Genomic DNA, 24,655 nt, shown 5'->3' with positions numbered 1-24,655 from the left:
TGAAAAGATGGAGGACAGATAACAACCCTTAAATCCACTAGCCAGTCTTGCAGCAGTAGGAAAAGTAGGGAACCAATTTATAGAAGGATGCAATTTCCTCATTAACTAAATATAAAAACAGACACTAATGGACTGCACAATTTGTACAGAGTGCAAAAAATCCTATCTGATTGCTGCTTTGATCTTGACTGATCATTACTCATAAAATAACAGATTTACTCATGATGAAATGAGGAATAGTAGAGAGTTAATCGGCGCAGTGGAATAATGCACATGAAGTTACCTTGATTCTTCCTGTCCAGGCTTCTGTTTCAGCCAAGTTGCTGCTAATTATAACATTGAACAAATTAACCCTCTGACCGGGTAGGGTGGTCAATATTTCAAAATAGACGTGTGTGTCTTCATCAGAACGATATTAGAAAATGAGTATGTAGTGTGTGATATAAATAATAGTGTAGGGTCTTCTGATCAAAACAACAGTGCATCTCAGTATAGACCTCTTTAATAAAATCCTGCTGCCGATCCTGTATTGAGCCCCTTAGTGACATCACAAATTCAGAATACAGTAGAAAGAAGTCAGTGGTTGTGCAGGTTCATGAATTTAATGGCGACAGTATTTTGAGCCATGGTGGTTTAAACCAATAAAATAGACCCATTTATTTGTGTCTTTTTAAAAAGGAAAATGATTCGATTTGTCAGCATAAAGAAACACATCCTTACGTTTCCTCAACCTCAAGCATTTGTACAAAATGTGTTGCAGTTTTCCGTTCGCTCACCCCAGTCGCTTTGGAACCCGTGTCTTTCATGTGGAAATGGCACTAGACCAGCAGTTATTTATTGTCGCCTTTTGGTGTGACTCCTCAAGCTGAGAAATGCATCCAGTGTCAGGATGCCTTTAGAATGTGGACTGTTGATCTTTCCTGTTCTCTTCACTTCGACCATGTGTAGAGTTTAAAGTGTTCCGTGAAGGTATTGCATTAAATCATAACTGCGGTGCACGCCAGTAATATTTAATCAGGAGTTAAGTTGACTGTTTCAGTCAGCTTGCAAAGGTATGTGTGTGTGGATATACAGTAGAGTCTTGATCTGCATCAAAGAACTGCAGTAGCTCACACTCATCCAGTCCCTTCATTTAATAGTACAAGGTGGGTTTGGAGGGTTTGTCCTCCTACTGTTTTTACCCAAGGGTAAACTCAAATGATTTAGCTTTCTTCTTTTACAGAATGTAGAGTGGTGAAATCTACTTCGTACAATAAAATAGCGATGGTGCCAGGTAGGAGTACTGCTAAGAGCCCGGGCTCCTCAAGGCGTAGCAAGTCCCCAGCTTCTACAGGCTCAGGTAAGAAACATTAACACTTGGACTTATATGAATGTCTTAGTTTTTTGTACTTTTTAAAAAATGATAAATCTACTTTTAAAATGTGTGTTTAATGAACACAAGGAATCTCAGTGGAACTGTAAAAAATAGCTTTAGACAAAAAAGAGTTAATGCTGCAGAATGCATTCACCTGGTGTTGAAATATAATTAAAGAATGACCAAAGGGTTATTTGAATAAACGTTTAATTTCCTTTCGTAGCTTGTTAAGCTTTAATCAAGTGCCATACCAGAAGGATGCATTCCAGATGGTGAGATGCTGTAAATTTCCATTGGCAGCAGATGGCCCTTTCAGTCACAATTAATTAACGGCCTACTTTGAATAGCTGCTTCCCTAGTTTAATGCTTTTCAGCTTGTTTTCTCATACTTCTACCTGTGTCCTGAACAGCAGGTTTTACTAGCATGAACATAATTAAGTTTGTGTGATTGCATGGCATAGACCCTGTCGAGGTGTAGGCCCCTAAACATGTTAACAGTGCCGCATGGATAACCTTGCAGAAGAGTTATATCTTTGGATTTTACATTTTAAAGAAAAAACATCTTTGCCCCCCGAATGCTCCTGAGAATTGATGTCAAATGAAGTGCAATGCTGAGTACTTATGCGAGAAAAACACATCCTGGTTGTCATAGAAACCAGGAAGGAGCTTTTCCCATATATGGTTGTCACTTCCTGATCAAACAGTGTTGGGCCTAACAAGTCTGGTGTCTGTGCTGTGTTCCAGAAGCACTGCTTATAGAATAGCATTTATTCTCTTGTGAGCAATTGAGTTGCAAACATTTTCAGTGTTATTGCAGAATAAAATAAAAACGTGGCTTTGAATGAGGAGATGATGGACACATAAAATATCTAGTATAGATAACATTTGCTACAGTAACTGTAGTTTAATTCAGAATGGTACACACATGCATCTGTATTGCAGCATATTGAAGTTCAGCTATGGTACAAGAAAGTAATACTGCTGCAAAATCCTGGCTGCAAATATTCCATGTTTGTTATTCAGGTAACTATTAGCATCTTTGCTAAATGGGAAGTGCTTCCTACTTCTGCATTATATATATATATATATATATATATATATATATATATATATATATATATATATATATATATATATATATATATATATATATATATTAGCTTAAATGAGCAGCTATTTCCTCCACTTCACTGAAGGGTAGTTTTGTTAAAAAACAAACAAAAAAAAGATATAACCTATTGAGCTGGGGTAATATATGAACTACTATCTACAAAATCTGCTACATTTTTCTTTACATTTAGCCTTAAATATGGCTACAGGCAACAAAATTGGTTATTAATTCAACCTCTACATCTTACATGTTAACCGTTATATTTCCTTTAGTTTCTCTAATACAAACGGTGTGTAATTTAAAATATACATTCGGTGACCAGACGTCCCGGTTTAGCTGGGACAGTCCCGGTTCTCAATGAAAGGTCCCGGTGTCCCGATATTTTGCTCAGAATCTTTAAAAAGTCCAGATTTTCAGCCACTTCATGTCGCGCAACACACTCTAAACCTTTGCTTTTGTCAAAACAACTTAAACAACCGCTTTTAGTTTATGGCACCTGCAGGGAAAACAAAATACAACAAAAAATACAAGGTACCGGGGTAGTCAAGAACATTATTTTTATTAAGTGTTTAACACAGGCGTACGTGCTGATTCCTCAGTGCGCCATGCGTTGTCATTTAGTTTATATTCACTGTGAATCTATAATTGTGTGTAATATGGTCATTTCAGTTCTGGCGGGATTTAGCCCAGACAGAGCAGTTAGGTTGCAAGCATCCGAATCCAGCAGGTTAAACCACATCAACAACGTAAATAAATAGAGCCTGATGCAGTGAGTAAAAAAAGAAAGAAAAAAAGAAAAAAAACCTGCCAAAACGTAAATGTATTTTTAATTATTATTATTATTATTATTATTATTATTATTATTATTATTATTATTATTATTATAATAATATAATAATAGGCTGTGTGGTCCAGTGGTTAAAGAAAGAAAAGGGCTTGTAACCAAGAGGTCCCCGGTTCAAATCCCACCTCAGCCACTGACGCATTGTGTGACCCTGAGCAAGTCACTTAACCTCCTTGAGCTCCGTCTTTCGGATGAGACGTAATTGTAAGTGACTCTGCAGCTGATGCATAGTTCACACACCCAAGTCTCTGTAAGTCGCCTTGGATAAAGGCATCTGCTAAATAAACAAATAATTATTATTATTATTATTATTATTATTATTATTATTATTATTATTATTATTATTATTATTATTATTATTAATAAACTCAATATAAAAGTATGCAATACATATAACACAATATGTCTACTTAAACTAAATTAGCCACAAATTATACACCCAGGGGTGTACTGAAATTAGCTAGCTGCTTAAAAAAGATATTACTAAGTGAGAGGATGGCTATTTAAATAAACATTAAAGTAGCCTATATTTAAATTGTTTAATTAGTCTTATCAATTATTTAATAATGTGTCCCGGTTTGGAGCTTTGAAAATCTGGTCACCTTAAATATACATGTAGTAAGATCATATATTTAAAATCAAAGAGCATTATTTTAACATTCGCTTTTATTATGTTAGACTAGCTAAGATATGAGAGTCACATAATTACAAACTGTGGTACAGTAATATAATATCTAACATTAATATGCTTAAGGCAGTTTGAAAATGTTTTTTTTTTTTAGATATAAACAGATTAGCTAGGTTGACAGTTATTATTAAATAAAGCTATGAACATTTGAGGGATTGCTTTAGGTGAGAAGTGAACATATCTTGCAGCGTTTTAATTAAATTCCATTTGATCTGTTGTAGATTTGCTGTAATAAATATACATACACGAACAGAGAGACTATAGGACTGATTGCATTTTAAAAATCCATTTAGAATGTTTGCCATTCAGATATATGTTATATCATTTTTAAAACATGTCATACAGTTTTAAGGAGGCTGTGCAGTCATGGTATATCAGGGGGTTTTGTAGACGCAGCCACATTTCTGCTCACGCAATCACAGGCTTAGTCTTGCGTGCTCTGGAATTTAATAGTGTGAAAACCACACAGTGCGCTACTGAGATGTGTAGGAATGAAACACTAAAGGCAGCAAGCAGCAGCTGTCATCAAGTTTGTGTTTAATCCCAGTTAGGCACAAGAGTATAAAGCATCTGCGTCAGAATTGTAGAGAAATCCACGATTCATTTTTATATAGCATCTGATCCAGACTGAAACAACTTGAGGATTATAACGTGAGGATTATTACAGACATAGTAAACACATGAATTGATGACGGTCTATGTGGTGTGGTGGGGCTGGAGGGACCAGAGCATTGTTTCTCGGCCACTTCGTTGGGTGCATAGCCTCATATTGACCACAGTCATTCACTGTCAGACAGGTCACAGTGCAAACGCCTCAGTCACACAGCATTGATATCTCTGAGTGGTGTATTAAATGAACAGCAAAGTTAAGTGCCCTGACCCGAATCCTGAATATTGTATACCAAAGCTGCTCTTTGAGCCTGTGACACAGTCGTGGCCCCGCCCCTAAGGGAACAAAAGGACTGCGCTCACAGATCTCAGAGCCATTTTTCCTTTCAGGACTGACTTGACAGAGAGCCTTGTTCAGATAAGTACAACTGTTGCTTATATCTGTATATACTTCGCAGTTTATGTGAAAGTTTTTTTACACATTTTGTTTGTGATATTAAGCGAATCGCTGTAATAGTTTTTCTATTTACGTGTATTTGTGTGCACTACAACCTGTTGCTAGTTCCATCCAGCTGCGACCTTGTGCCCCATGTGAAGCCAGCGGCTCGAATCACTCCTTCCCAGGGATCCAACAACATAAGTTGGCTGACTTTGTGCTCTCCCCCAGGCTGCATAGCTCCGGCTGGAGCTTATTTTGTTTCTCGTTTTATCAAATTAGTTTTTACTGTGTTAATTTAGTTTAGACGTGATCTACCAAACTGACAATATGTTATCAACCTCAATTGATTCTATATTCAAATTAACTCAGAAATGGGGCAATGATCAAATTTTCTGCATTTATTAGGCAACTCCTTTGAGTTACACATTTCAACAAACAAAATACATTTCTTGCACACTCTAAAACAGGAAGTTATATTCTGTTCCTAGAACAGTTTATCCACTAACTTGACAGCATTAGCTACAGTTAATTTATCGAGTCATAAAATTCTTTAATATATGATATGTTGAATACTTACCGATTTTCAACCAGGAAGTCAGTCTTCTTAGGGTCATGAGAACACTGCAGTTTCTCCCATCTCTCTCTCCACTGTAGGAAAAGAAGACGGTACTTTGCTTGTTGTTGGCATTATATTGCGTCGGCTCTCAGCAAACAATAGTTCTTTTCAAAGGGAGGTAGCTGTTGATTTTCAATAGTCTTGCAACATTATCTTTGACTTGTCGGAGGGTTTCCAACTGGAATGGGTTCCGTTGATGGACGTAAGTCTCAGTTCAAAGAATGCGTTGCAATTGAAAAGTTATGTAGTTTGTAAAACTGTTCTCGTTGCAATCATTTCGTACGGGCCACAGGACCTTGCAGATGCACAGCTACTGGCTAGTTGCTTCAATTTGTTTCATAGTTGATTTCAAGCAGTTAAATAAAACAAAGACAAGCTTTTGGATCAGTTCAGTTTCCTGGTTCAGTCTCTCGCAGGGCAGAAAGCAGAGCCCTCTTCAGAGCTGATATCAGCCTTCTCAGGACATGATTTTAGCCATTGTTGTGTCTGATTCTATCCCCACTTCAGAGCATATTTCAGAACAGATTTCAGATACTTTCAGAACACATTTCAGAACATTGTTTCAGACCTTGTCCCAGTCTTTTGAATTAAACCTTGACCCGTCTTGATTGGATCGTTGAATTCATGGGTGGTGTCACACAACATGCCTAAACTCTGGTCAGTTCGTCTCTGGCCACTCCTTGGCCTTTCCCACAGCTCATGATTGACAGTTCGCTCAAAGCTCCTTTGTCTTGTCAAGCGTGATTGACGCTCTTCCCCCCCTCTCCGCGTTCTCGAGGGCTGAAGAGAACTGGTTCTCCTCAGTGTCCAGAATTGCCTGTTTGCACAGATCTCAGTTCGTGATTACGCAAATTAATTTTTACGACTCCGCTTCACAAAGCTGCATTTGTTTACTTTGACCAAGAGATGGGGGAAAGAGAGAAAACATTAACTTGAAACTTTCTCAAACAAGTTTAAACAGTGTATAGTAATATCCAGCAATAACCTGATTTGATTGCATTGTCCGCTACAATGCACCTGTCTGTAACATGGTGCTCATGGTGCGGGGCAATTTTTGAAAGGGGCTTGGCAGCTTCAGCCACTTATGAAAGACATTGTTCCTCGCTGGAGGCTAAACATGGTGCTTAATGCACTCATGAAGCCTCCATTTGAACGCCTGCATTTAGCCGAGCTGGAATTTGTATCATTTAAAGCAGCTTTCTTGCTTGCTATCACCTCTGCAAAGCGGGTGAGTGAGATGCAGGCATTCTGTGTTGCAAAAACCTGCTAAATTGTTACAGAGGCCATGACAAAGGTCACGCTCCGCACCAATCCTGCCTTCTTGCCGAAGACTATCTTGGCGTTCCATGTCAACCTGTCTCTATATACTATACCCAGTTCGGGCCCTGGCGTACTATGTTGACAGGACGAAAAGTTGGAGGCAGTCCAAACAATTCTGGACTGCCTATGAACTGCCCTCCAGAATAGCTCACTGCCCATTCCACCAGGGGCCTTGCAACTTTTTGGGCTTTATTCCAGGGTGCATCTGTCAAGGACATATGCAATTCAGTGGTGTGGGCTACTTCCCATACCTTCACTAGGTTCTACAGACTGAATGTCATGGATCCTCAAAATCCTGGTTTTGGGACTAGTGTTAAGTGCAGCTTCCCTGTTGACCTAAACAACACAGGCATAGAGGGGCCACGACTACGTCACCAGCTCAAAGAGCAGCTTTGGTATACAATATTCAGGATTCAGGTCTTTAGGAGGTAAATTCCCATTCGGTAATGGTTACATTTCTATTTCAGGACCAGGGTTATGATAGTAACCTAATGTTTCCAGTGTTTCTTTTCACTCTCATACATTCAGAAAGTGACAGTCTAAAGATCCCTAAGGCAGCACATTGCACAGTTCTGAAAGCTGTTCTGGAAGTGCATGTCCCAAAGAACCCTTTTTTTTCTCTCATGACTCAGAGGCTGCTGAGAATGACCTTACCTCTTCAATGACTTGAGGATCTCCATGCGCCAGTCAACACATGCACTTGGTATACTGTACAATAGCCCCACCCCCCTGTTACTGCTACAGCAGGGCTTCATTAAGACTGGTTTACTGCTTTTATGCGACTGCTGAGCCTTATGCCTCTGCTCTTTTTTCATCACTTTGCAATTTAATGAAATTTGAGATAAAGTACAATGGGTCATATTTTGAAAGCATTTACTCCAGTCTCTTTTTTGAATTTTCAAAGCTGTAATGACTTTGTCATTTAAGGACCCTTAATGTTTCTCAGGGTATTTGTTCCTTAGTTAAAAAAAAAAGAATTAAACGCTATGGCCCAGTGCTAAAGAAACAGAGAGAAAATCCATGTTAATACTTTTAGTTTTTAATACTTGCAATCCACTGTGCCTGACAAAACTCATTTTTCAGCACTTTTTTTTATCTCAAGGATATTGTTAATTACATTTCTAGTAATCCAGTGCTTGCTGTTAGACGGAATTACCAGCTGTGGCTGTGGATCCAATTATCCATTGCTGTCATAAAATAATCATAAAAGATAATTCACTGTAAGTCAGGAGTAAACACAAAGGGTATAATGACGTTAACTAGCCCTGGTCCAGTTACCAGTGCTGCAGTTCCTGGCCATGAACAAAAGACTTCATTCTAAGCATATTGAAAAGAATACAGGTTGACAGACTGATCTGGTAATGGGGTATCTAAGGACGCATCTAGACTGTGTAATCAAAGTGAATGAGATGAAAGCATGTAGCATAGCCAAAGAATACAAATCAGGATTAATCAAATTAAGTTCTCAGATCAAAAATATTACCATCTGCTAACTATGTTTGTAACAAGGCGGAGGCTGGGTGCGACCGGCGACCTGCACACTGCAAGCAAGCATCTTAACCACTATGCAAAAGGGATTTTCTGCATTTAATAATAATATTAATAATAATAATTTATGGTTATAGAGCATTTAACCTCATCTCACCGACAGGGTACAGAATTTGTAACAGCAGTGCATCACATAACGGCAGTGCATCACAGGGGCCCCCCTGTGTGTCATGTGCAGGGAGGACTGCCCCTATGAAGACCCACACTTCTGGGAGGCCTATTCGGAGGGGACGGTGTCGGGTGCACCTGAATGGTTTTGGCTGTTGGAGCAGAAGATCCCATCACCTCCAAAACCCAAGAGAGGGAAGCCCGACCGTCCTTCGCCCAAGTGGGAGGAACCCGAATGTCCTACGCCCAAGTGGGAGGAGCCAGAATGTCTTACGCCCAGAAGGGGGAGCCAGTGCATCCACAGCTCAAGAAGGGGAAGCCCACAGGTCCAGGGCCCAATACACCAGCAGAGGAAGAGTGCCTGCTGTTTCTGCCTCCACCAGCAGAGGGAGATTACCTGCTGTTACTGCTGTCTCCAGCGCAAGAGGAGGAGGACTACCTGCTGCTCCCACCTCCACCGCCATGGGAGAACTACCTGCCGCTCCCACCTCCACCGCCATGGGAGGACTACCTGCCGCTCCCACCTCCACTGCAATGGGAGGACTACCATGCCTACACTGCCTAGGGCTGCCACGCCTGCACCGCCTAGGGCTGCAAAGCCTGCATCGCCCGGGGATGCCTGCACGGCGCCGTCTGGGGATGCCAGCACGCCGGGGATGTCAGCACGTCACCGCCCGGGGATGCCAGTACGTCACCGCCCGGGGATGCCACACCTGCTGCACTCAAGGATGCCACGCCCGCTCTGCTCAGGGGCATCTGCTCTGCTTCGCCTAGGGTCGCCGCCTGTCCTGCTTCACCTGAGGTCGCCATATGTGGCAGGAGCCCTGCACAGATGTTTGTTTATTTATTTTAGAACGGGGTACACCCCCGCCCCTGTGTATAGCTTGTATTTGTTTTGTATTATTATGATTGATTTTATTTATAAATATGACGGCAAAGCCGTGTGTTAATTTATTGTTTGCCAGCATGGCACAAAACCTCATGCAGAAGGTCACCAATATATAAGGAGGAGGAGGAACGTGTGTGAGACCGGAGAAGGAATGCAAAGCTAAACAAAACGAAACCGAAAGCAAAAACAAAAGTGCTGGAAGCTCCAGACCGTATTTGTTTGGATTTTGTGTGCGAGACCTGTTTTTGTTTGCCTTTCTTATTTTTGCTCTGTGAGCTGTGCTTTCTTTTTGTTAAAATATTTTATTTATTTTTGTTAAAGTAAACATAGCGTCACAGTGCGCTTTGAACCCGAGTACCTTGCTTGTGTGTTTCAGTTCCTGCTTCTGGGCTGATGTCACTACCATGCAGCCATCCTGTCACATACATGCATACATTTTTTTTTCTTCATATGGACATACCAACTGATCTGAGGGTCCTCTAGCATCAATCCAAGAATAGACTTCTGGAAAAAACCAAGCACACCTTTCACACTGCACAGCAATAATAATGATGTATTTTTTTTTATATAAGCACAGAATTGCAAAACAAAAGTATGCTAGTATAAAAGCCTCAGAAACGAAAAACATGGGTGTGTAAGAAAGCCATAATAATAATAAGTTTAGTTTTTTTTTTAATTTTTTTTTTAATTTGAACTCTTGACTAAATGTTTCAAGTTATTTAAAAAGCTAACTAAATGTTTCACATACCTGTTACATTGTATGAAACAAAGTGAAATTTTAGCCAAAGTGCAACTGTACGTGTTGTATTTCTATCGGTAATCTTCATCTTAAAGCAGTAAAATACAAGGTTGTTCCTGCAGCAAAAGCAGGAAAGCAGGTTGTAGTATTACAAGTCCTTAGCGAGAGACAGACGTTTTATATGTGTTTACTGGTAGCCTTTCTGTTTTACTTGATTATTATTTATTATTATTATTATTATTATTATTATTATTATTATTATTATTATTATTATTATTATTATTTATTTCTTAGCAGACGCCCTTATCCAGGGCGACTTACAATCGTAAGCAAAAACATTTCAAGCGTTACAATACAAGTAATACAATAAGAGCAAGAGCTTGATACAGCAAGTTACTGCAGTTACTATTATAATAATTATCTGTCATGTTGTATAAATAACTGATTTTTAAACTTTTATTCTTACTTTATATTGTTGTACTTTTTTGGTTGGTACTGAATATGCTTTTTCACACACTGTCTCACTGGACATGGATCCCAGAAAATGATCTGGCTACTCAGGTGGGTCATGAATTGGAAAGGTTTGGGACCCCCTACCATAACCTATATGCATTGTATGTACATATAAACATGTAAGTATGAGATACAAAATGATTTTTTCTATTCTGCTAATACCTTAGCGATTATGGTGGGGTTTTTTTGTACTTTACTAGACTGCTGTATTTAAATTCAGTAGTTAGATTCAATATATCACATGATTCTGCTTCTCTCAATAACTTAAGTCAAGGAAATCCTTATCAAGATTCACCACAAGTGGTGACATATTTTTTTTTAAATCACATTGTTGTTGCTGGTCTGTGGATACCTTTTAATGAGCACAGCAAAATCTAATAATATGGAACCAATTTCATTCTTGTACAGCCTCCACAGTGCTGGATCAGGCTTACCTAGCTGTTACTTCATCTGCTGTATCCTATTTTATCCTCATTTACAGCTGTAGTCAGTTCCCACCTGGGAAAGCTATTTTCTACTGCTTGTGCTGAGGTGTACAGGTGACTTCTGTTCCACCAGCAGAATGACTCAGAAATGCTGTCATTATAAACTCAAAAACAACAACCCTGCTCAAAAACAGCTTGTACTAACCATGCTCACAGAAACCTAATTGAGGGCAATCACTGAAACAGGCTTTTACTGAGAACAGTCCCAAAACGTGGTCCTAGCAGTGGAAACACAGCTAACGTTTTGGAACAGCTGTTATCAACTGGACTGAAACATGTTTCTATTATCTGCAATTCATATTCTCTAACACTGTGCAACATTAAACATTTGTCAAAGTGGATCAGAAATATCAGCATTGTCCCTACATGATGATTGGAGCAGATTTCCAAGCAGGCTGGAGGAGTCATTGTCGATCAGTATAACAAAGGCATTGAAATATCATGGTGCAGGTTTATTGGAATCCCGAGGGCCACCTGCATATACTCGATGTGCTGGAGGGTCTCAGGGTCGGATACCAATGTGGAATTTTCTGCTGAAGAAAGTGGATGGGGTCATCGCCTTCAGCCCCTTCAGGAAGCCCCACCAGCCTGACGTTACAGCGACGATTTCTGTCCTCAAGGTCCACCATCTTATCCTGCATAGCATCAATGCGAAGATCAGCTCTGGTGATATCCTGCCTGGCAGTTAGCTTTCTCATAGAGGAAGCAATATCAGCAACCTCCTGTTTAAGAGCGCTGAGGATAGTAGCTGTTTCGGTTACTTTTTGAATTGCCGGCCGTAAAGCCACGTTAATTGATTCCTGAACTGATCCACGGAATGTGTGTGCAACCTCTGCCAAGCAGATGCCCCAATCATCGATGCCCAGCGACCTCTTCATATGCTTTCCCTCCGGTGTGGATTGAGGGGAAGCAACAGTTCCCTTGCGTGAAGTAGCCATTTAAGTAGATCATTTTATATAGAAAATGATGTAAGAAACGTAAATTGTTCGATTATAAATGAAAATCGCGAAGTGGTAGCAGGAGCTCAAACAGCAAGCAGCCATCCCAGTGATAGGGTCACGTGATCTTTCCCTGTTTAATAAAATTTGAATATAAACTCCATTATAAACGTCCATCTGTTTTTCATTTATTTGTCATCTAGGCTAAAATCCCTTCTCACTCAATCCACAGGTTGTTAATACAAAGAACATTTGTGTCATTACAGACAATAGCAGAAGTGTACTTGTGTGTAATTATCTTCTTAGCTGGCACATACAGCTTTATTTTTTATTTTTTATCCAACACAAATAATTAATATGAAGCTTGCAAGGCTTTTAGGCAAGAAATCTATAGTATCATTAATACAAGCTCCTAGTACATCACATTCATTTATTGGTCAAATCTACAAGCCAATTACCAGCAAGTTTCCATCAACCTATAAGGTATATAAACCTACATCGCAAACTCAGTCCTGCTTTCGAATTACCACCTCACTCCCCAACCACCACCACCTCACTGCCCAACCACCACCACCTCACTCCCCAACCACCACCACCTCACTCCCAAACCACCACCACCTCACTTCCCAACCACCACCACCTCACTCCCCAACCACCACCACCTCACTGCCCAACCACCATCACCTCACTCCCCAACCACCACCACCTCACTGCCCAACCACCACCACCTCACTCCCCAACCACCACCACCACCTCACTCCCCAACCACCACCACCTCACTTCCCAACCACCACCACCTCACTCCCAGCCTCATCCAGAGGGAGGGGAGAGGGGGGTATACGATGCTCCTCTGCCTAATATTTTTTGTTCACCGGGATAAACACATCACATAGATTTATTATTTTATTCTTAGTTTTTTAGCAGGCAGCACCGGGAGGCTTCGAAGGATGAGGCTGTGCTCCAACTATTTATATTCTACATTATTTTTCTTCAACCATTGGGTTCAATGTTTTTTGGAGATCTGTAAAATTTGTATTTTAATAAAGGTAGTTATTTAACGCAAAATTGTCGTGACTGAAAAAGAAAACCAGAAGTAGAACATGCACTTTTAAAGAGTAAGTAGTTTCAAATGCCATTTAAATAGCTTTTTTTAAAATATCTTTGCTATTTTTATGGTATTTGTAATAATTATTAGTGGTTCTGGGTTCTGCTGCTCGTTATATTCATTAGACTCTTAATCTGCCTTTACTGGCTTTAATCTTGCTTTGACATCTGACCTTTCAACCCTGCCCGTCCCATATACTCCTATTTCTATCTATATGTAGATTAGCGTTTTCAAGAATTAAACTGCTCCTTGTGAAACATCAGTAATTTGTGCAGTCTTGGATACAGAAGCACTGCTTTTGATAATGTTGGTGCTGTAGGGCAGTTTAGCTGTTGCACGTATCCAACTAGGTACTTGTGTCTCTCACTTGCTGGGCACAGAAATATGGTCAGATGAGGAAGACCACAGGTTTGCTGTTCAGGGGTTTGCACTGAAAACTTTCGATCTTAAAGCAGTAGAAGGTCACTTAACATTAAGCCAATTGGTCTAACTGATCAACTTTTATAAGGCTGGTGACGCCATGTGAGACCGTCATTGTACTGCGCGTCTAGTGAGGCTGTTATTCAAAACGTGCTCTGCCTCGGGACATACTTTAGCATAAGCTTGCGTTTCAGAATATGACGGCATCTGTCTGTTAGTAAAACTTTATGGTGAGAAACAGTGTTCCTGTGATTTAGACTGTAGCAACCCAGTCATTAGTATCTACAAATGATTGAACATTTTATTGAAAATATGTATAGAAAGTTTATTTTCTGTGTGTTTATTTACTTTATCAAAAAACATTTATTTTAATTGGACTGATTTCTATACAGTGGGAATGGAATGTGCCAAGAATCTAACCACGCTTCAATTAGACACGTCTTATTTCACAGACAAAACATTACACACTCACAGAAGATTGAGTGATCTACACAGTATATCAATGGGTTATGAACAAAGAGGCTGGATTATATAGGTGTTTGTACGATATGTATTTAAATAACACATCTGTTCCTTTACTATAGAAAAGTAATTCAAAAATATTTTTTAGTGGGCTATACTAGGTGGTGGCTTCATGCATTCAGACAGTTTGCTCAGATTTTTCAGTTTTTATGGATGACTGTCTTCCTGATTTTTGCATGACTCATTTGGTATTTGGTCCCCCCATTGCACCTAATTATGAATCCCAGTTATGCATTTAAAATTATTCAGAATGCTTTGTTTCCTCTAATTGGAATGGGGGCTGCATTGCATAGTAATCCCTAGTAACTGCAATACATTTATTTGACACCTTTGATGTAGCCCAAAGACAGCACCTGCACCTCCCACTGATGGTCCTATCACGTCAAACATACGCAGAAAAAACCTCTGCCTATGATAGCAGCCTACCATTCACTACATACAGCCGGCAGCTCCACTCTCTCTGCCAATTCACTTATTCTGTACTAGCACTGCTGGCAGCTCAAAAGGATCAGGGCTTTGCTGATAGGACTGTATTTGGTTTCACTGCTCACATGTTACAATACATAGAAGGTAAGCATTTACATTAATCTTGTAGATAAAACAGAAAAGAATACTTAGGATAATATATCATGCATTGATGGATATGTATTATTCAGTTCAATCATGTTCTGAAATCAGTTGTTTGATAAGCGTGTTAGCGTTGATTATGTGTGTGATAATTTATTACTTCCAAATAATTTATGTTGGAGACATTTCTTGCATTGTGTATTTCCTGAATTGTATCTAATAATTAGCAATACATGGTATTGTTTTGAAATAACTAGTTACTGAAATAAATTATTGAGCCTGTGTCTACCAATAGAACCCACTTAATTGTATCGGGGCTCCTAATTTCAATTGTACAGCATTCCAGCAGTCTAGATTAACTACCACTGTTTACTATTGACAGACTGAAAGATGTTCTTGCAACATTTTTAAAGCTGTGGCTCAGATTTCACTGTTTGAAAGCTAGCGTTAAAGTGAATGAAATTTGAATTCCCTGAAATGAAACTGTAGTTAAAAAAAAACAAAAAAACATTTGTCTTCAACATTGCTGAGCAGTCCATTGATGTCAGACTTGTTTATGATATACCGGGAGTCCTTTCACAAATGTGTAATATACATCACAAGGGAGAGCAATTCTTAACAATGAAACCACTAGAAGACACGTCCAGTATAACAGACTGCTAGGATAGCCATTTCCAATGATTTACAACACTGGAATAGTTTTATTTTTAGTGACAAATTCCTCATTATTCTTAGTAATGTAACCCCCTACTCGGATAGATTTAGACTGTCCTGTCTTTATGTAAAGTGTTCATTAGTTTATTTTGAAAGTGCTAGTTTGTAATGTAGTTATATTTGGTTGGAATTGGACAATATTTTTTATTGTAGTTGATTAGAAATACATTACTAAATAAATACAACTATATTTGAGTGTGGTACGGGTTTAGTTCAGAAGATGTTCTGTAAAGGTGTCTGACAGAGGTTTAGAACTATTGGGATACCATTATACTTTAATTCTAGTGTATTCCACTGAAAAAACCTCTACCAGTAACGACCATAATGCACAATGGATTAAGAATAAATATTGCACAGTGATCGTGAAACGGTAGTACACCTGTACTGGTTTGTACTATTGTGATACCATTGATATGGCAAAATAATCATTAATACCATTATATCTGCCCTTGTGCTGTCCTTCCTCCATAGTACACATCCATTGCATTAATATTGTCTCTGCATTGCTGTTGAAGATTGTTTGTTAAGGTACAGCAGACAAGCATGTGGGTGTTTTCTCTCCAGATCAGATCTATCTAATAACAATGACAGCAATGTGTTCTGGATATGAAATCATTTGGGACGATATAAGTTGCTTTGACTTTCTTTTTCCAGTCAATGGGACTCCTGGCAGCCAGCTGTCTACCCCACGGTCTGGAAAGTCCCCAAGTCCATCACCTACCAGCCCCGGGAGCCTGCGCAAGCACAGGGTAAGTGATATATTCAATCATGTCTTACAATCGCCTTAAAACCTAGAGCAGATTGTACTGTTGTTAACTTTCAGATTCTCTTTGGAGAAAGTATTAGAATTGTCATGATAGCATTAATCTTGCAAAAGCAGGGGGTGGCATCACAATCTTAACATGCTTGGTATGCTCACGAGAGCTCTAACAATGCCAAGCGCTTCAGTGCTAATCTGTCCTGTACTACCTCACTGTTCCATTTACAATTTTACATCTCCATTGGTTTCTATTTTAAAGTGTTAGCTGTCGCCAGTACTACATTACCCAGTTTTGCATTTTAAAAAAAAAACTTATTTTCATATTTCGACTTTACTGCCACTGGTATTGTGGAAACCGAGACTAGTAGAGATGGAATGTATGTATAATAATGTCTGTATAATCAAATCAAAAGAGCGTATGCATTTAGTTATATAACAATATAAATAAATGCAAAAGCAAAGTAGAATTTTACATTGGAAGTGGATAAAGTTGAGTAAATCTACTAGAAATTTTATTTGAAAATTGTATTTGCTCATGCTTTGAAGTAGGCCTGGTAAATTGAAAAGAAAAAGAAGTAGCGTGCACTCAGGGTTAAGGAAAGATTCTTGAGTTTTTGCAGGATCAACATACTGTAGATGCCCCTTCTCTGTGTAACTATATCCAGTAGTGAGTGAGGTTCTTCTAAATCAGTTGCCTTCTATGTCCTCAGAATCCATGAAACCTGGAGCATAAATTTCAGAACCTGGAACACAGATATTAGAATTGTGAAGACTTAAGAATTCATGAAGACATTTAGACAACACAGTGCTAGTTCAATGTGATATATACTACTGTACTTACAGTATGTTTAAACAGTTTTCATTTTTCAACTTTCTAGAACTATCAGGCCCTATTCACAAAACCTGAGTTGTTTAAAGAATGTTGTTTTGTTAGATTAAATACAGTTGTATTTGCATTTAAAGGTTTCTAGACTGCTGTTAAAGAAACCAACAGCAGTCTTTAAAACTTTCATGAATATCAAACTTTATATAACAGACTTAAAAAATAGACTTCAACAATGAGTTAAAGCCCCTGAGACAAGCAAACTGCTAAAAAATATTCCGAATTTAATTCAGGAAAATCAATGGATCCACTAAGCATGGTTTAAATGGCTCAATGTATGTTGTTTTTTAAGTTACTGCATGTACAATACCAAAGTATGTGTGAAATAAACACAGCATTCCTTGTGTGTCTTTGTAGTATTATGTTTACATAACAAGTATGTTTTAAGGAGAAACTTTTGAACAGGATTGTGTTGTTTTATAGCACAGGCATTCCTAAAGTACATTGGGATACAGGCAGCAATTGGGTTGAATTAATTATGACAATTGCTAAAAAAATAGTCACTTCATTATTGTTAAATAATGAAATAATCCCCAGTAGCTGTAAACACAAAGCTGCAACAGGTAAAGTAATCTAGCAACTAGCAAAAGCTAGCATCACTGCTGATTAGTACTGTATAGTATATTACAAGTTCAATCACATAGATATTGAAGGAAAATTGAGGTTTAATATATGCGACACACTGACATTTTGCAAACATCTAACAGGCAGAGACATTTCAGGTACTGTGTGTGAGTCATATGGACATGCCAATCTTGCAACCCCCACACAGGTATTGTTGTCAGCAGTCAGAGAGAGAGAGAGAGAGCGAGAGAGAGAGAGAGAGAGAGCGAGAGAGAGAGAGAGAGAGAGAGAGAGAGAGAGAGAGAGAGAGAGAGAGATGCCTCCCACCACTCTGCCATGTGTATCCTGCCATTCATTGATTCTATCAGCAGCGCTGGTGTGGGCGGCCCAGACACAAAGCGCTCTCCTACATTGTTACTCACCTCATTATCAGTGAAGAGCTTGCAGCAATCGCTGCCTACCTCCTTTCCAAACAATGATGCTGTTTGGCAATGGATTGGAAATAAAGGTCAGAGTAGGAGTTCTACACCTGCTTCATTACAGTGGCCACATAGCAGTGTACTTTAATGAGGAAGGAAAGGTATAGTCAGAATTCTTCTTCTTCTTCTTCTTCTTCTTCTTCTTCTTCTTCTTCTTTTTCTTCTTCTTCTTCTTCAGTTCCATCTAGCTTCACCCACATGGTTTATCATGTCATCAGAAACTTTCTCTGGAAATACAGCTGTGCTATTTGAAGTACGGTGTACATGTATTCCTTATGCTATAAGCTAAAATCAAATCCTCATACTTTTAGTGCTGATTATTCCAAAGGAATTATAACAAATATATAGTACTGTAGCAGGACGGCTGACCAGAAAACTGACAGACACAGGTATTTGCAGGTGAAAGCGCTGGTGCGCCGATTTTATTTAAACAAAATCATTTTAAACAAAAACTCTGCTCACAGAGCAAAATAAAAGGTTGAACAAAAATAAATCTTGCACCACATAACATAAAAACACAGGTCAGGCTGGGCAGTTGCCTTCACTGATTCTATATTCCTTTTACTGACTTTATTTTTTGACTTTCTGTTTCATTTTTGTCGCTCTCATTCACGTTCCGCCTCCTTGACCAGCAAAAGCTGCTGGTTTATATACCGGTGACCATCTCCAGATTAGCAATACATGAATCAATTAACCTGGTGATGGTCACATTCTGCATGGGGGTTTTTAATATCAGTGTGGTCGACCACACAGTCTCACAGAGACAAGCTGCTAACAATGCCTCTGCCAGACCACACTTAAACTAAACAATACATATCTTTTAAATACTAATACATTTAACACAACACATTTATTTACATGTAGGGTTTTGAACTGCCCCCTCTAATTATGTGTAAGGCTTTTCTTCTGCCCTGCCACAAGTACAATAACATCTATCTGACAACAATTGGACATAATCGCTTTTCAGTGTAAATTATTATCATGATGGGTAGTCTTGCAGTTACAAAGCTAGAATAAGTATGTGTACTAGCCACAGAGAAATACAAACCTAATGGAGAATACTAACCAATTAGACCTTATGCTGACATACAGTAAATGGATAAAAGTCTACCTTCATTGCAAACATCTAACATTTAGCCTCCAGATACTAATATACCCACTGTAGTAATTAATGATGCTTACAGATGTTATTGCCTAAGTACAAGTATGCATATGTATTACTGCTTGTAATCTTCTAATACTGTATCAGCTATAGACTAACAAAGGTTTGATAAACAACCTATATTTAGGCACTTGGTTTATTTAAGAAAATGTCACCAACCAAGTAGATTTTTTTAAAACCATAGTAACATAGAAGTTATCATTTCAATGAGACAGAAAAAGAGTGAACAAAAGTACTGCATTTCATCTTACAGGACCTGTATCTCCCTCTTTCTTCGGATGGTTTGGATTCAATAGGAGACTCCACATAAAAATAAAATAAAATGTAGTGTTGATGGTTTGTTTAATGACGAATTGTTGATATGCTATAAGGCTAACAGCTCTAACCTGTATTAGTTTTCAATGTACACTGACCAGCAAGGCTATAATACCTGTATGGATGCTGTGCTTGTTATTCTGTGCTAATGGTAATATTAAAACTTGTAGAGTAATGGCTTTTATCATTAAGTTAAGTTTAATTTCCTACTAACAGTAATTTTGCTATTCTGAATAGTTTGATTTTCAACACCACATTTCTTTGGTACTGTATAATGAACACACTCAAATATGATTTCTTTATTCAATTTCATACTTTAGTCATGATACATTTCACACATCTTTATGAAATCATTAACACTATCCAACCTTTTCATTTCTCATTAATGACCTTTAACTGTAACAGGTTTCATAACTTTTCTTTTTGTCACTGTATTCATACAATTAGAATTAGCTTGATGGGAGATGCAGAAGCCCACATTACCTTTTCAGGAGAATTCATTATCTTTAAATACAGCTTGACATATGTAGTTCTCGTGGTGATGAGGAAATTAAAAAAAAACACAATTGGACTTTCAAAATCTGATCTAAAACAAAGTATTTAAACTTCACCCAAAAGTACTTTTATTCTGTAATGATTAATGAAACTACTGCAGAGTAGCGAGCAATCTGTATTGCATTTTTGAGCAAGGATAGTGAAAAACACTATAAATTAAGCTATAAATTACCATTCATTTACCTGCAGTTTGTTTGTAAGATTTGCATCACCATTTTAAAGTCTGGTCAAATTTATTTTGTAAACTTGCCATTTTGCTTGCATGATTTATTCATTGTCAAAGAAAGTCCCTTGAATTTGTTCTTTTCCTGGTATGCATTCATTTGCCTCCTGTCTCCATGTTGGCTTGCATGCTGTGCTATCTTCTCAAGATGTCCCTTTGTTTGTCTTGTTTATTAAACATTCATTATTGGTAAAAGCAGCACACTGAAAACGGTGACAGCAAGTGCCTAAGTGAACTGAATACATTCCCTCAACCCCTGCAGACAATGCATTACCCCCCCAAGTGCATGTATTATACCTTCCAATACCCAGGATACATCACTGCACACAGTAACAATAAACAACACAACCCTGGGCTCCCGAGTGGCGCATCCAGTAAAGGTGCTCCTCGCAGGATGTGCCCTATAGCCTGGAGATCGCTGGTTCGAATCCAGGCTATGTCACAGCTGACCGTGACCGAGAGTTCCTAGGGGGCGGCGCACAATTGGCTGAGCGCTGCCCGGGTAGGGAGGGCTTAGGTCGGCAGGGGAATCCACGGCTCACCGCGCATCAGCGACCCCTGTGGCCGATAGGGCACCTGTGGCTCTGCAGCGGAGCCGGCAGATCTGTGTTGTCCTCCGGCACTATAGGTCTGGTAGCATTGCTGTGGATCTGCAGTGCGAAAAATGACGGCTTGGAAGGAGCACGTTTCGGAGGACGCGTGTTTCAGCCTCCGTTTCCTGAGTCGGCGGTGAGCCGGGGATACAGATAATAATTGGGCATGCTAAATTGGGGTGAAAACCGGGGTAAAAATAATTGGCGGCGACTAAATTAAAAAAAAAAACAAACAAAAAAAAAACAACACAACCCTGGGCTTGCTGAACACATTCGAAATGTCTTCAAACATCTTCATTATTTATCATTCCGGATTTCTTAGTTTGCTGCTTTCATTTTCTGCATCGACAATTATATATATGGCATCTTCTTATATTGCATAGTATTTTGGTGTATGACTACTATAGTAGAGCTATGAATCGGGTAGCAATAAGATGTATAATACAGTATCCTATTATGATTAATATACAATAGGATGACTATATAAGAGTATACCATAGTTATCTTAAAGGTTTTCAGTTGGGTTCACAGCATGACATGCTTCTAAAACAACAGTTTCTTTAAACTTGTGAATTTGTTCATTTTTAATTTCAAATGTGATTGATTAAAGTTTCCTAAATGAACTGAGGTGCCAAGGCGGAGAACTTTAAAAGTAGAGCCTATAATTTACCATTGAGCAGAATAAGGCTTCAGCTTTAAACTGCAATAGCAACCCAATGGATTTGGACCTGATACAGAAGCACACTGGTAATACTAGATTACCATGGTACTGCAATAGATTACAGGTGTGTGTTGGTGTTTCATCCCATTGTGATAATATAAAATAAAACTGTTTGACTGTGGTACCATAGAAGTATTGCATTGCCATTGTAGTGTCATTCCATTGCCATTGAAAAATTTTTTAGGGATTCCAGCACTGCATGCCGAGTTGGGATTTAATGTAATAGCCGTTTTAAGCTTAGACTCTATACAATGTTATACATCTCATATGGTACATTTCTGTCAGCTATATTCTCTACATATTCCATTTTCCTTTGTGCTCTGTACTTGGCCTCTGAAACATTTTTGAATATAGACACGATTTTAAATGCCTCATTCTTTGTTTGACTATCCTGCTCCTATTGTAAGGTAACTTGAACTTGGGTCCAATGTTTGAATTGTTTGCTGTTTTGTGTCAATGTGTTGCCCTATTTTCTTTATGGTTCGCACATGACTCAATAATGATGTTCTCCATTTTAATTGTAATTCATTTATTATTATTATTATTATTATTATTTATTTCTTAGCAGACGCCCTTATCCAGGGCGACTTACAATTGTTACAAGATATCACATTATACATTATACAGATATCACATTCTTTTACATACAATTACCCATTTATACAGTTGGTTTTTACTGGAGCAATCTAGGTAAAGTACCTTGCTCAAGGGTACAACAGCAGTGTCCCCCACTGGGGATTGAACCCACAACCCTCCGGTCAAGAGTCCAGAGCCCTAACCACTACTCCACACTGCTGATTTATTGATTAGTCTGCCATTTTAAGTTGGGACATGTGTCGCTGTGAGAAAAAATGACATACATAATGACTGCAGGCCTAAAACCTGTAGCTTTTATTTATAATCGGTGTTTATTGTTATAATTTTCTGATACACTGTTTGTATTTTGATGCTTGTTTTTAGGCAGGTAAATATCTGGAAAAATGTACTGTCTCAGTAAAGCTGAGCTTACAAGTAATTGATTCACATGCTCACTTACTATATTCTACATGTTGTTTTAAAATGGAAGAAAATAAAGCAAGATTTAGCAAAAAATAACTACCAGGTAATAAATAGTATATCTTAGTTTTAGTTTTAGATAGCATTCCTTTATAATGCTGTCAACAAACAACAATTACAGCTTCTGGCAACTCTATAACAACACTGTGAAGAAAATGTGTCTTAGGCTTAGGGTTTCAACATTATTTGAATATTGAACAACTCTAAACTGAATGTTGCTGGGCACAGTTGAAGGCTGTCCTGAATCTTTGCTGCGTGGAGTACAATGTGACCCAGATATTTACTTTAATTTGAAATAAATGCAGGATTGGTTTCAAGTATCTGCCCAGTTAAATTGATACAGTACGTTGCATTCTTTTTATCTTTCTATTTCAGAACTTTTAAAATTAATTTAGCGGTGATAAAAAAAAAATGCATTTCATATTATATACATTTCATTGTGTCATTTGGTGTACATATTTTACATTGTCATTTCATTTTTTTTTACCATAAATGTTTAGGAAATGTTTAGGTTTTACACTGAGCTGTTGTGTAATAAACGCTAAATAATTTACCAAAGTTTGTTTATTAAAATGCAACAAATCCAGTGTTCCTTGGTATTTGGATTCATTTATTTCTTTATACTTAGTGAGTCAGTTGTTATCCCTTCCAACTATGTTCCTAAATTACACATTTCTATATCTCCTTCTATATTAGTCTGTTTTCCAATAGTCTGCCTGTTGTCTGTTTTAATACGAAGTTGTCCTTTTGGTTAAATTTTTCCAGGAAAACCACTTTAAATCCCAGCTCATATTTCCTTCCCTTGCTGCACCCATCTTAAATATTCACCTACTTATGATACTTCAAATGTGTAACACCCACTCCATCAGCTCCATTTGGTGTCATCAAGTTCTAGAAGAGCTTGTGTCTGGGTATAGTAGTCATGGAGAATAGAAGGCCATCTTCAAAGCCGGTCAAAGCAGGTTGTTGGTGGTTACAAAAAACAAAATACAAAAAAACTGAAGTGCAGTATTACATGTAAAGGCTATTTTTCACCGATTTCCTAAGTTTCTTAAAAAAACAAACTGGTGTTTTTCTCATTTCTGAAAATAAACTGTAAATTGCCATTATCTCTCTCCTTCTTTAATTGTGCTACATTGTTTTTTTTCCCATGAGACATGATTTGGTTTCATTTCCCACACAATCCTGTCATTTATTTGATGAAAGCGCAGGCCTTTTTCTGACAGAAATGTTGTAGTAAAGAACAAAGTGATCTCATGAGACCCTCCCTGAGCTTTGTGAATGCCTCAAAGACCACTTTCATTCAAGCACAGAATCATTCATATATTTCATATGTACAGTATAAAGGAATGGAAGGACGTACATAAATCAGTTCATGATTTCTTTAGCTACCTAAAAATTCAACAAACCAATTGACTTATTTCTGCATTTTAATTTGTGGAGATTATTGATACAGTTCAAGTGAAATCAGAAATCCTCAATTGTGGGACAGGAGTAAATCACTGCATTGTCTGCCAAGGTGCCACAAGCCTCAGTTGAGCAAAGTTCAAGGTCCATGCTAAGCTTTGCTTAGTGACTGATAGCAAATGTGTTAGTAATTGCCTGCTTGATTAAAGTTTTGCAGCATCACCTTTTGCATTGCAATCACTCTCTGACTGGGTCAGAACTATTCAGTGCCTCATGACCTAGGTACTATAATAGCTTTGGTGATTGTGGAGTTTATGTTAATATCCTGTCATTGAATATTGTTTCTCTAATTTACAGAATATTATTTACCTATGAGCTGAATGTAGCATAACATGATCAATTTCATGC

The 24,655-nt window shown here is 38.3% G+C and overlaps 1 protein-coding gene across 8 annotated transcripts in view; it reads left to right on the top strand.

Annotated features, from left to right (window-relative positions):
* Positions 1-24,655, top strand: part of LOC117407140 (serine/threonine-protein kinase DCLK1) — a 95,036-nt gene that overhangs the window by 47,009 nt on the left and 23,372 nt on the right. For 3 of the 8 annotated variants that reach the window (XM_034011823.3, XM_034011822.3, XM_034011821.3), the window contains exons 5-6: positions 1,223-1,339; positions 16,184-16,278. In XM_034011823.3, the coding sequence (XP_033867714.2) occupies positions 1,223-1,339; positions 16,184-16,278 (212 nt within the window). Of the gene's footprint in view, positions 1-1,222; positions 1,340-14,652; positions 14,819-16,183; positions 16,279-16,999; positions 18,653-19,630; positions 23,427-24,655 lie in introns of those variants that run through there. The other 5 variants (XM_034011824.3, XM_034011828.3, XM_034011825.3 and 2 more) reach the window with 4 other exon arrangements.

Source organism: Acipenser ruthenus, chromosome 8, assembly GCF_902713425.1.
Source record: "Acipenser ruthenus chromosome 8, fAciRut3.2 maternal haplotype, whole genome shotgun sequence".
Taxonomy (NCBI): domain Eukaryota; kingdom Metazoa; phylum Chordata; class Actinopteri; order Acipenseriformes; family Acipenseridae; genus Acipenser; species Acipenser ruthenus.
This window is presented reverse-complemented; position numbering and strand designations above follow the sequence as displayed.